The 13,992-nt window shown below is 47.1% G+C and overlaps 1 protein-coding gene across 2 annotated transcripts in view; it reads right to left on the bottom strand.

Moving 5' to 3' along the window:
* The window catches only part of Samd4a (sterile alpha motif domain containing 4A), a 208,910-nt gene that overhangs the window by 12,153 nt on the left and 182,765 nt on the right, over positions 1-13,992 (bottom strand). For both annotated transcript variants that reach the window (XM_047542032.1, XM_047542033.1), the window contains 3 exons: positions 9,632-9,750; positions 5,376-5,577; positions 3,954-4,080 (listed from right to left, as the gene is read on the bottom strand). In XM_047542032.1, coding sequence (XP_047397988.1) covers positions 3,954-4,080; positions 5,376-5,577; positions 9,632-9,750 — 448 coding nt within the window. The remainder of the gene's footprint in view (positions 1-3,953; positions 4,081-5,375; positions 5,578-9,631; positions 9,751-13,992) is intronic.

Here is a 13,992-nt window from a genome sequence, read left to right as displayed (position 1 = left end):
CAACAGGCTGGGCATTCTGGGAAAAATCTACTTTTTTTTTTTGCCTGTGATTCTATGCAAGAAAAGGGTGAGATTTCCAGGATGCAGCCCTGTGAGGTGGCCCTTCTTCCCTTCTGAAGCCTGCTAGGGGTTCTCTTTGTCCTTTTCCCATCAGTCCCCTTGGGGCAAGGAGCCTCCATGGCCTCTGAGCGTTGTGCCAGAGTAACTCCAAGATCCTCTCTGACTGGATTCCCAGGGCAACTGAGTCTGGGTCAGCAGGAACAGAGCTGCTTCCCAAAATAAAGGATCACTCTCTGAACAATTTCCAAATGAATTCTCCAGATGGGAAAGTACCCGGCCTTTGTGAGGAACGTGGCATTCTCCTCTGGAAGCCTCCCTGTTTTCAGGCTTGCGTCCCGCTTGGTGAGTGTCTCAGATCTTGTCCTCCTCACTCTGGAAGGCCCATCTCAGTGTTTCTCAGTCATCCCAGAGGACATGAGAGGAGTAACCCTGGATGGCTCTCCCAGTCGGTCCTGGGAAACACCTGAAGCCTTTCCAGGTGGGGAGAAAGCAAAAAGTCAGCTGAGATAATCCCCATGGGACCCTTGGATAATGTGGAGCTAGGAAAGAAGGAAGAGCCTTTTAAGTCCAAGCAGGGAAACTGATCATTGAAACACAGTGGGAGGCCAGTTCTCATCCCCAGTCTTCTCTGTATTCTGTGGAGATACTTTAAATCTTCCATCCTAGTGGAATTGTTCTTAAGTTGATGGAATCCAGCCTTCCTTAGAATGCACTATACTCTTCATGATTTGCACAGATGATTTAAAATGGATGCCTTGAAGACATCTCAGGGCCAGGAGGGAAACACTCCCTTCTCCTAAAGAAGATTTCTGAGTATTGAATTCTGTGTTGTTATGCATCTCTATTTCATTTTGTGTTCACTGTTCCTTCTGTTAGTGTAACAATAAAAGCTACTTTTTTGCTTTCCTGATTTCCACTGTCCTGATATGACATCTTTTTTTTTTTTTTCCTTCATGACGCTGGGGATCAAACCCAGGGCCTCATGCATGCTAGGAAAGCACTCTACCACTGAGCTACATCCTCAGCCTCTGATCTGACACTTGTAGTCTCTATTCCTAGCACCTACCACAAGCCTCCAGAAGTCTCCATGGCTAACTGGGTCAAGCTGCTTTGTGTGGAAAGGCCCATCTCTCTATGCTGAGCCTTGTTTGGGCCTGACCTGAGGTTAACATCTATGGAGGCTCCTGCTCAGGATGCAGGAAAAGCTCTCTTACAACACTGGTTTGATTGGCAAGGGCAGGGGATGCACTTGAAGCAAAGATTGAGGAGCAGTGCTGTTGGCAGAGTTTCTGCAGCCTCTTTTCCCTTCAGTGAGGGATCCGGGGTCCTGGCTATCTCCTGGCTTATCCTTCATGGTCACATCCCAGAAGCTGCCACCTACCACAGTGCTGAGTATGAGCAGTAGGACTTGGGGTGGCTCCAGGGAAGGTTCACCAGTTTGTTTGAAATTTGGAGTAGTTTTGTTCCTGTGTTTTGGCTGTTATTAGAAATGCTGTAATTCATTAGGACCTGGCTGGATGTGGGTTTGTATGCTTGATAAAGGGATAAATTAAAAAAAAAAAAAAAACCTCAAGGGTTCCAAAGTTCTAAATCTGGTGTGCAAAGCAAATTTATTTAGAGACTTTCAGGTAACTACTTTGAAGGAAAATTGAAGACAAACTATTCTATATAGATACCTCTGCAACATGGAACTATGACTGGGACAGGTAGGGGAAAAGGACACTTTTCCTCCTAAGTCCTGTATTATTTGATTATTTAACTATGAGAACAAGAGGCTTTGTGTGAAAAGAAATGATCTTAGATTCAAGGTTCCCCCAAACATGAGCCAGAGACTTGGCACTGCTCTAAAACAGTGCAGGAGAAACAGAGGTCCAGCCCAGAATCCTTATCAACAGACCCAAAGCGCTCAGGGATGGCTCTGCTCTCAGGAAGTGGAATGTCTGGGCTTGGTCTTCCCAATGAAGATGGGGAAAGTACAGCAAGAACAAAGAGGTGGGGGACAGGAGACTGGGCAAAATGAGGCAGGAAGGGAAAAAAAGGTGAGGAAAAAATTGAGAAGGACACAGTGCATTCAGAATTGAAGGAGATAAAGTCAGCTCTGCTAGGACTCCATGAGGCTGAAGGACAGCTGGGTTGACCGCTGGGATTGAGGCAGGGCGAGTTATTCATTCAAGATGAAAGATCTGCTCATGTCCAGGATGTCTTCAAATTTGTCCAGATTCGCGTCTTCTTCATGGTGCTGGGAGTTGAACCCTGGGCCTGGGCCTGATAGGCAAGCACTGTACCACTGAGCTACATGCCCAGCCCTTTTAAAATTTTACGTTGAGTTTAGGGTCTTGCTAAGTTGTTCAGGCTGGCTTTGACCTTGTGATCTTCCTGCCTCAGCCTCCTGAGGAGCTGGGATTATAGGCAGGTGCCACCCTACCTGGCCCAGATTCATTGTTACTGAGAATGAATTAAATGAAATTTTGCATGAGAACACAGGATTGGACTAAATGACCCAGGGAGAAGACCTTCACAACCCCGCAAAATAGCTATAAGTGTTGTAAACGAAAAAGGGAAAGGAAAAAAAAAAAGGAGTTTTTTAAAAAAACTATTTTCTTTTAGTTGACAATGAACCTTTATTTTATTTATTTATATGCAGTGCTGAGAATCGAACCCAGTGCCTTGCACATGGTAGGCAAGCGCTCTACCACTGAGCCACAACCCCTAGCACCCCCCCCCCCCAAAAAAGGAGTTTTAGAAGTAAAGGAGCAGTTCTTACAGCACTGGACCATATGGTCGTTGCTTCCTGTCATGACATGCCTTTCCCTGGGGTGGGTCTTCTCCTTCAGCATCCTCCCCACTGGCTCACCTCTAACCTGTCTCCCCGTTTGTATTCTCCTGCCTGACCCACAGCTCAAACTCTCCCGTGAATTCCCTATTGAGAGGGGCCAGACTCTGAGTTCCTCAGCTTGAATTCAGAGTTGTCCCCACCCCTCCACCAGGACTACTACAGCTGTCTTGGTCTGCTTGCTTCTACCATAGCCAGATTCAGCTTAGCCATGGCTTCTGGGCCATGTAGTGACACTATACCTGTGCAGTCTTGCTCCTGGGCTCCTTCTGCATGCTACTCTGCCTGCTCTCTTCCTGCCTCTTCACCTCTGATGCTTAGCTCCTGTTCCTAGAAGCTTCCTTGTCCCACCCTGGGCCACAGGACACTTCCCATCCTTGGACTCCCATGGGACCTTCCATGCAGAGTGCCTCTACTGTCCAGGGTGGCATTTTCCTAGAGCTATGCTGGGATGGGGGACATCTAGATAGGTTTATGGATTGCTTGTCTCAGAGTATAAGAGATTCCTGCCTACAAGGAGAAGGGGTTCAGGGAACTATTGACTTTAGGCAATTCTGGCTACCTTGTTTCAGGAGGCATGATGACTAGTAAAACTGACCTGAAGTGGGTCAAGTCATGTTCTTTAACTAAGTAAAGGAAAAGTGGCTGGTCCAACAGCCATTGCTTCTCAAGGCAATCCCAAACCAGTTCAACACGATGGAGTTTTCTGTTTCACTCTCACTTCACACACACACACACGTACACACACGTACACACAGAACCCCTCTAGTGATATCTCTGGCTTAATCAATCTAGAAATATGACTAGTATCAAAAATATCCCCGTCAGATTGTAAGTGACTCTGGGGCTCCACATGCTGGATCCCAGCCAAGCAGCCGATATTCCTGCTGGCAAGGCACAGTTTAAAAAAGGAAAGACTTCTACAAGCTCAGAAGAATGCGTGGTGACAGTTGAGGCTAAGCACTTTCCAGCTGAGTTCATGGGGCATCTATTCTGGCATCCTGGCCTCTGCTCTGTGACAAGGGGAGAAGGAAGTGAGAGATCAAGAGCTGGGTCCTACCTGGCTGCTGGAACATCAGCATGTTCTGTGGAGAAGTGTGGACAGGCAGCGAGCGGGTCCTTTGGACGGAGCTGTGGGTGCGGCTGGGCATACTGTTGCTGCCACCAGGGTTGGCGAACCAGAGGTTCTAGTGAGGGAGGCAAAGTGGGGTCCGTTAGTCCAGAAATCCTGAGGAGGGGAAGGGTAGCAAAGCCCCAGGCAGAATTCAGGAGGCAAACACTCCCAAGTTCTGGAAGAGAGCTGGCAGGCAGCCTTGCCACCTGTATGTTCACAGGGTGTAAGTTCCATTCACTGCATTTCCCCACATGCTCATTCCCAGGCCTGGCTCTAAGCTTCTGCTTAATCTGGCCACCTCTCTCCCTCACTAGCTCCAAAATTTTTTTTTTTTTTTTTTTTTTTTTTTTTTTTTTTTTTTTTTTTTTTTTTTACTCCATGTGTTGCTTTTTCCTGCCACTTTCCTAGGAACTGGGGGAGTTCTATAAATGTTTGCAACAAAGAGTACAAACTATTTCAGGCTCTTCTTTGATTTTTTTTTTTTTTTTCCTTTTGAGTTTCTTACAATTTACTCCACAGTGAGTGGGAGAAGAAAAAGAACCTCTCAGCTGGTAATGCACTGGCCCAACTCAGCTTGTGTGTCTGGGCAGTGACAGCCCCCTGATCAGGGGGGGCTGGGGACAATGATCACAAAATGGTGATTTCTCAGACCCCGGGCCACTTCCCTTTGAGATGGAATCCACCCGTCTCTCTTGGAGTGGTTTTCCTGTTTGTAAGTCAATCTCTCATTCCTTAGTTTCTCATGAGCACTCAGAGCCTCAGCCCTGCTTATGTCTCTCCAGTCTCAGCACCAACCTGTAGGGCCTCACAGGGCTGAGGACACAGGTGGGAAGTAAGGGCAGGGCCATGGAACGGGTCAGCTTTAGATCACCCAGTAAGGACCTCTGGGCAGCCTGGCCTTCACCATCTGGGAATGTGCTCACGTTCCCTTTGATAGCCTCTCTCAGATTTAATTTGTGAAATCTCCATCACAGCTGGAACCATGACAAAGGAGCTATTTGTCACACATAAAAAGGTGGCGAAAGCTCCTTAAATGTTCAGGGTTCTCTGGAACCCAGACCTGGGAGGTGACAGATCTGTTGAGGTGGGCCAAGGATCAAGGTAAAGAAGAATTAGTTGGGGCACATCTCCTTAAAGGTCCTCATCCGCAGGGTTCCTGAGGCTACAGCGTGCAGGGCATCTCCAGCACAGCCAAGGGGTTGCTTTGCCTCCCAGAGAAATAACCTGCACACTGCTGGGTTGCCTGGGCTCAGTCATCCCTCAGTTTAGCTCCTGACCTCTCTCCCCACCCCGGTTCATCTGAAGGGAAGTCCTGAAGTCGCAGGCTCTGAGCCTGACTGACCTCCCTGCTCCCCGGGGCAGGCAAACCTGTCTTCCTTGTTTCATGATGGTAGGGTTGGCTGCGGTGTGGCGCTGGCTGGAGCTGACGAATCCACTGGTGCCCAAGAGGCCTAGGCGGGCAGAAGGGACATTCCGAGAGGGGATCTGGTACTGGCGTGGGTTCCGTCTGCCCATGCCACCGCCCACAGAGCCGGCCGTCGGGAGGGAGTTGGACTGCCCAAAGCCGCGACTAGAACAAGGAAAAAGAACCAGGAGACTATCAATCATTCTTCAGCCCTCCCAACCCCAGGCTACCAGTGGGGTTGCTCGAATTTTGACAGGTAAGAGGTCTGTGAGGTGTTTTGTGCCAGGGAGGGGCTAGGATGAACAGCACATGCCCTGTCCTGACACTTATACTCAACCCTCATGACAACCCTATGAAGTAGGTGCACTATCTCTTTAGAGCCAGAGGTACAGACCTTTTGTGAGGGCCACAGAGCCAGCAGGGGGCAGTGCTGGAATATGAGCCCAGATGGTTAAGCTATCCTGCCTCCTTCCAAGCAGGTCTCCTCCAATCTCTCATGCTGAGGACTAGGGCCCAGCACCCTACAAGAGGCCACACTGCAAGAAAGTGGCATAACCAGAACCAGAACTCCTTCCATCAGACCAAGGTCCAGTTCTCATCTGTCTGTCTCTGCAGCAGACTTGAAGAAGAGAGGCCTGTGAACCCCATTAAATTTTAAGTTATATGAGAAAAAAGAGTCTGTGCTCCTCAATCCTGTATGTCCAGTGACTATATCAGCTTCTGCCACAGTAAATGCTGGTTGAATGAATGAATGAATGAGTCTTGGCCATCATGCTTGTCCCTGTGACAGGGCCCGTGCCATCTTTGGGGCTGACACTCAGGTTGAGAGTAGGAATATGATGAGATGACAATGTGCCGAAGTGCCCTGGATGTGGGACATGGACTGCCATCCATGCCACAGGCCCTCCTTGTGGTATGGGCCTTTCAAAGGAGAGATTCCAGGCTTCTCCTGGGTCCATGCAGGAGGCTGCTTCCTCTGGGTGGGGTGAACTCAGCGCTGAAGAACTCATTTTTGCCACCATGCCTCAGGTTCTGGGAGGCTGCACAGCAGCCAGCAGAGTTTTAAGAACCAGCACATTCTTTCCAAGAGAGTCAGCCTAAGTTGTTCACGATGGTTCAGTGGAGATGCGTTATTGCCAACGGCCACTAGATGGAGTAGACTCGCGTGTCCAGCTACACTGGGGAGTTTGTACCTCGCCTGCGAGGAGACTCCGGCAGACAGGCTTGACGTAGGTTAGCTGGTGGGAGATGGGGGGGGGGGGGCGCTGAACAGTCATTTCCTGTGCAAGAGAGCTGGTGGGGGGGAGGGGGCCAGGGGGAGGGTCTTCTGAGCCTGCAGTGCAGTAGATCTCAGAAAACGTTTCTCTTCACCCCAGAATTCCAAAATTTCCTAGGAGAGATGGGATAGGGAAGAGAATTCCAGACTTGTGTGTTTCCACCTCTAGGCTTTTGTGGCCAAGGGAAGATTCCGGTCAGAAGTTCATCTAAATGTGCAGGAGGACGATGCTTGGGGGGGTTCTTGGTCTCTCCCCTGCCCCGCTTTAAAAACATAATCTCAGAATGAAATTAGGGCCAGGAGAGGTAGAACTAACTTCAAGAGATTAGAGACCTTTGGAGGGAGGATACTGAGGTACATAACAGGTGGAAACAAGGATCAAGTGGGTTTTTTGTGTGTTTGTTTTTGTGAAAATCAGTCCTTTGGTTTCTGGAGTCAGAATTTTGGCCACCTGGTAGATGATTCAGTATTCTGCTATGATATTTTTCCTTATTTAGTGTGCATAGCTTTTTCTCACTTTCCTTTTTGGTTGGATTTTAGAAAGTTATTTCATATGCAAAACACAGCAGTCAATGAGTGTTGCTAAAATGATTTGTGTTTCCAGGAAGGCAAGGCTGTTCTTGAGCAATGTAACAGCAGAGGATGCTGTTATGGGACAGCCACCAGAGAAATGAGGGACCTTGGGACTCCTAGAGTTAGGTCTCAGCTGTTGGGGAGAGGAGAACTGAGCCCAGAACATTCTGGGGATAGGATGTGATGCGGGAGGATTCGACAAGGCTGTCATTTTTCAGACCTTGCTACCGTGTCCTTAGTAGGTTATGACAAAGCTAAGGTTGCTGAGCCACTGTTGGCAACTGAACGCGTAGGTTACTTAAGATCTCTAGGCTTAATGAAATAATCATGCTTTCTGGGTAAAGAACAAAGTGACAAAAGTAAGTTTTCCTTTCTTATTCTCCTCCTCTGTGTATCTGTGCCCCTCCTTCTCTTTCTAAATCTGATTTCATTACCTTGAAATGCATGAAAAGTCTTTGATAAAATGACATAAATAAGAAGCAATTAATTTGGGATTTGTGATAATTCAAGCAGGGGCTGGGCTGTAGTTACCCTTGCATTATTGGAGAAACGGGCCTTCAAAGCAAATTAATAGTATAAAAAGATCCCAGAGGAAATACTTAGGAGAACAAAATATTTTTCAGGGTTTTGGTGATATCCAATTGAACATCTACAATTGATGACTGAATTCATTCTTTCATTGAATCAATAAAAAGAGGACTATCAGGATTCCAACCTGGAAAGCCTTGCATTAGTCCAATCCAAGCAATAGCTCATTAATATTCTGGAAAGCTTGAGGTTACTGTCCCTGCTTTGTCCTGAGAATCAAGGATGTGGATCAAACAGGGCTGGCAGAGGCAGAGGATGGGACTTTGGGGAGGAGGAGCAAAGAGCTCAAAAGCCCTATCTTCAACTTCAACCTCTGAATATTGTCTTCTTGGAGCTTGCTTCCCCAGGGCAGAGTCTGGAGCCTCTTTTCCCTTACTTGGGAGAGGTGCTGCCTTTAGAAAAAGGGAGAATGAAGAGCAGATCTTGTCTTTCATCTAGGCCGCTGGGAGTCCTCAAGAGCACAGAGGTGGTCTAGCCCAACCCAGCAGGACTTGGCAACCCCAGATGGCTTCGGGCCAGGAAGTTGGCAATAGTGTTCCTCAACCTCAGACCATGAGCGTTGCCTGACTCAGCAGTGGTGAAGAGCATAATCCAGGGCTGGCGCTGTCTTGCTTGGTCCACATCCTGAGTGTCCCTGCCTACCAACGCATATGTAAATTGGGTTAATAATAGCAGCTCTATCTCATAGGGTTGTTGCAGGGATGAAATATATTGATATTTTTAAGTGCTTGGATACCACTTGGCACATAGTATGTGCTAAATAAATGTTTGTTTAATAAATAACAGTGCTATATGCTGGAATGTGATAACACTTTCATTTTAAAATAAATAGTTCATGAAGACTTTTGCAAACTACAGCTGGCCTGACCTCCCTTTAAATAATACAAAACAGTGATGTTTTAAGGCACACTTATGCAAATAAATGTCCCACATTTTAACAACACAGAGCTTCTATATATGCACTGAGAAATGAAATGCCTGTGCACCTAACAGAACCTGTTAGTTGCAAGGGAAGAAATTATCTGTTCATGTTTTAAAATGTAAAATAGAATGTTGATTCCTTTCAGGATGTGTGTATTATCACTCCCTTAATTCCCAACGACTCCCCGCCATTGTTCGAGCATTAACTCCCACACCCCTCATTAATTTCTCCTGTAAGTTTTCATTTCAGTTCACTTTTAATATGCAATTGGATTCCTCAGCTTAAAGTCATATGAAGGTAACAGGTTCTAATGTACAACCAGGCTTATTTTTAACTGCATCCAAGAAGCTGAAGTACTATGAAAAAAATCAAGAATGGTACTGCTCCACTATTAGACTGCAGCTCAGACCAAAATAGACTAGCACTGGGCTCTTCACCCTGCCACCAACTATAATTAGCTTGTCTGCTGCTAGAAGGGAGAAAAAAAATTGCATACCACTTAAGGTGCTGGTAGAAGGGCCCATTTTTTGTACTCTTGGAACCCCCTTTGTGGATCAACCACCTGTGTTTTGCTGGCATTCATTAAATCATACCCACTGTCCCTTCCCAGGCTAGTCTAGGCTAATATCATTTAACAATGTAAATTGAGTTACAAAAGCTCACATTCAGCTCTTCTTCTGGGAATGCTCTCCCTAACAGTCTTTCCCCAGCCCCACCTGTTTAACAAATGCGATTTGGAACTCTGGAAGTCGCCACAGGGAAGGAGCAATGCACCACCATACGCCTGCCCCAGGAACAGAGGCAGCCCGAGAGACACAGGGGAACCACCGAGTATCACAAAGAACGAAATCCCAACATACTTTCTTTGCTGTCGATATCCTGATATGTCTAGGAGGGTTTTCCGAGGGAAAGACCGAAAGAGCTTCTGCACCTGCTGTTTCCATGACAACAATCTTTTTTTCTGCGTCTCTGTGAATGCCTGCAGAAACAAACAGGACTTTTAAATGGGTGACGCAGCCTGACATTAGAGGGAAAAACATGCAATTAATAAGGGAAAACATCAGTGTCTCTGTGGTTGCCTTTTCTTCACCTGTTTTCACCCTGGTCCAAACAGCCGTTTAATTTGGGAGCCACCTGTGCTGAAGATTCAAATTATTTGGCATTGGAGGCACCTGGTAAGGTCCATGCATTAAGCTGTTGACAACCCTCATTTTTGGTTGCATTTCTGGCAGATCTGCACATCTTCCCCTCTTCCGACTTCTCTGTGAACTCTACTCATTAACCAAAAATGAATTGCAAAATTGATTGTTGAATACTCTGGCTTTTGCAGACTCCCTGCATTTTCATAATCAATGGAAATTCTAAACCACTCCAAAAATCAATCTGCTTGATGGTGTGTGGTAACCCTGGAATGGTTGGTAGGGCTTCAGAGAATGGAGTAGATGTTCTGCCTTTTAGAGCTTTGCTGAGAAATCTCTAGTTAAGCAGCCCTATGCCCTACAGAAACTCCTAGTGCACCTAAACCTTGGTGATAGTTTAGGAAAATAGGTAGATCTGATGGCCTCTCAAGTCTTTTCTAGTAAAATTGGTGTGTAGGGATGTTTTGCCTTCACCCCCGTAACATGTATCTACATCATGTGTCCTTTTCTGTAAAGTCTTTGCACTCACCACAGTCCAGTCATGAGTTCCCAATGCAGGGTCTCTCAAATTCACACTATATTAAATCAGCCAAGGAGATTATTAAATGCAGCTTCCTGGGCCCCTTCCCATATACCAGAACCTCACTGAATAGAGTTGGAGGGTTGTTTAGGGAGGTTGAGTTTGTAGCAAGTACCCTGGTGAATGTTCAGGTACATCATGCACAATCTAGGACACATGGTCCTAGATGGTGTATGTCCTAGATGGTGAAGACCTCACTTAACATACACCATCAAGTACCCGGACTGTGGCTTAGAACACATGCTGTGGGGAAGCCACCTGACTTGATTGATTAGCGATAACAATAACAGAGGTAACACTCCCAAGCAGTTTTGTCAATAAGGCATGAAAGCCTTTAAGTAGTAATAAAATATTACTTAGAGTAACAGACTAAATGACAAGTTCCCATAAAGGAAACAGATTCCTTAAATGAAGAAAAAAAGTGACAGCTTAATTTTTTCTTAAGGAAGCATAGTCTTTTATGGACCTAAACACAGGAGAACTCTGTAGACAAAAGTAAAATGATGTTATTCACATTATGGAAATGTGACTGATGGCTTGCAAACCCCTTCCTCCTGGGTGATCTTAACCAGATGCCATGGGGCATATTCACCAAGGAGGGCTACCCTACCAGAGCCCTCGGTGCCCCACTGGAGTTAGAGGAACATGGCTAAGGATGTGGTTCTCCTTCATGCTCCTCTCATTTGTGGGTGATGCTAACTGAGTGTCCCATTACACACACACACACACACAGAGGCAGGAGTTTCTGATGGATTACTAAAAGGAAGGATTACTAAACTGGTCAACAGTTTATTCAGCCAAATGTTGAGGACACAAGATGCAGTTGTGCTGGTCAAGATGATTTGGGGAACAGAGTCCAGCTCAGGGGGTCAGAGAAGGGCTCTGGATGCAGATGAGCAGGGCATGAATCCCTTGCAAGTTCCTCTACCCAAGACAGTTCCTTCCAGAAACTGAGTGTAGTGATACCTTGCTCAAAGGGTCACTGTGAGAATGAACTGAGACCACACATGGAAAGCACTGAGAATACCTCAAATGTGCTGTTAGTAATGATTCACCCCAGGCTGCTCCCAGATGCTATAACCTGCCCTTTGAGGGTGGTCTATACATGTTCTTCATATATGATATTCAACAATGACCTTTAGCCCCGACAGGAGCACAAACCAAACAACTTAAAGGTCTTGAACCTATAATACTGAACTGGTCTGGGGCCAGCCTGAAGGATAACTTGCCTGAGTGTCTGAGTCACTAAGGAATAAGTGGCCCACCTTATAGATGTCCTTCTAAGGATATTATTATGTATATGATATCTCCCATGGTGGCAAAAAGCATCCAACAAGATGAGTTGTTTATATCTCAACAGGAACGTCAGCTCACTCACTCACTATTGGGGTGTCAGTCTCTTTTAATTTGGGGTGCAGATAGGAGCCAGTCCCTTGGTAGTGCTGAGTGAGGGTGTGGCTGGGTCTTCTCAGCCAGGAAGCATCAAGTCAGGAAGCCAGAGCTAGGTCCTGACTGGCTCCAGGGATTTCCTGTGCCTGCAAAGTAGTGCTCCATTATAGGGTGTCTGCTAGTGGCTGTAATGCATGACATCTCACCACAGGCCCCTCCACTGGTTGGGCTGGGGAGCAGCTGCCTCTGGTCTGGCAGGGAAGAGAAGATTCCATACCTACAGGCCATCCAGACACCACCAGTCAGCCAGTTCTGAGTCCCCTGTCCCCGTCAGGCCCAGACCCATAATTCTGTCTGAAGGAAGATGACTGCAATGTGTCCTGTAGTTTATGTGCTGGATGAAAAGTCTCATAAAGGGACAAGAACCATCTTCCTGGAACCACTTCAGGACAGCAAGGCCAGAAGACTGGAGCTGTAATCCAGGAATCAAAGTGCTCTCACAAGAAAAACTTCCCTGTGCTTCCTTTTCTATTCCAGGTAGCTAGAAGGGAGGGCTCCGGGCTTAGTCAACACCTTGCCCTCTCTCAGCTGGCTGAGGAACAGCATGCTCTGGCTGTGAGAGGGAGCCCGGTCTCATGAGTGCAGCCTAACCTCCCCTGGATGCGGGCTTGCATCTCAACGGGCCTCGCAGGGAGGCTGTGTTCTGACCACACCGAATGAAAATTCGGCACTTTTGCACTTTCTCAAACTAAAATAATAACAAAAAGCCTTGAACAACATTTTCCCTTGCAAAGTAGAGCATAGGTCCATCCATCCTGACATGAATTCAGAGTAGTGGACGTGTCATAGGCTCCTTCCTTCCCGCAGAAGAAAGGTCGCTTAGGCAGTCAGCAGACGAGACCACTCAGTGCAGTTTTGCATTGGGTTACTTGGGGCTGCCAGGGGAAAGCAAAATGAGAGTCAGGGTGCCCAGGGAGGACCTGCAGGATAGCAGGAAAGTGAGAGGCGGCAGGCCAACATTTCGGGGCTGCTGTAGACCAATTAGGAGGCTTGCATGTTGTTCCACAGAGGCAGCTGGAGGACTCATTATTTTTGTCTCAGGGCTCAGCAACTGGAGGTGAGTGGAAGGCACCTCATCTTGGCATATCTTGAAGTCTCGGCATTGAGGGTGGGCGTGGGAGAGGAAGCAGTGTTCCGGTTTGCTTTTTCAGAAGTTTAAATCCTCCCCAACCCACGCACGATGTCCTCCTCCCCAAGACAACACAGGGCCCTCCAGACGCCACCTCTGCCTGGGCTCTTGTCGCTGCCTTACTGAGTCTTCCCCACAGCAGTCCTGGAGCTGGCCTGTGGCCATCAGCTTAGAGACAGTCCTCTGAGGAAATGCCCAGATTTTGACTCTGGTTAGGTACCTGCACTCCTCTCTGAGCTCCAGGACGTGTGCGGAGGACCTTATCAGGGGCTTTATTGACATGAAAGTGATGACCTGTTTTCTATTTGTCTCACCTCACATCATAAGCCACCTAGCTAGGAGGGCGGCCTAGGCTCTCGATAAATTTCTACAGAAAGAATGAATTGTAAGATCCTCCAATGTGATCTTGCCATCTTTTCTTTCTGTCACTTTTTTCAATTCAAAACAAGGGCAGTGACAGGATTAGAAATAGTAAAGGGTTAGTTGGGGCTTGTGGGAGGTGCCTTGTCACTTTCTGAAATACACAAATAAGCCCTTCAGGCTTTGGCAATCATTAGATAGTGCCTGGCTGCTCTGGAGAAACCACTGCAGGGGAAACAAAAACAAAAACAAAAACAAAAAACCTCAACGACGACAACAACAACAAAAAACAAACCAAAATAAACCTTTTTTTTTTTTTTTAAAGCAAAAAACCCAGCACTTTGAAACAGTTGCATATGCCAGAGAATGGTGTGTGTGAGCGAGCTCCCGACCCAGGCAGCTGACAGAGGTGCTCACACTGACAGAAGGCTTTGGCTGGAGCGAAGGTGGCACGCAAGAGTTCACGCTGCCCAGAGAAGGCACTGTGAGGATGGAGGTTTGGGGGAGTGGGGAAGGAGTGGCTGGGATGAATCCCAGGGGAGACTACGAACCAGCATATGAGAG

This window comes from Sciurus carolinensis, chromosome 2 (genome assembly GCF_902686445.1).
Source record: "Sciurus carolinensis chromosome 2, mSciCar1.2, whole genome shotgun sequence".
In the NCBI taxonomy this organism is placed as follows: Eukaryota; Metazoa; Chordata; class Mammalia; order Rodentia; family Sciuridae; genus Sciurus; species Sciurus carolinensis.
This window is presented reverse-complemented; position numbering and strand designations above follow the sequence as displayed.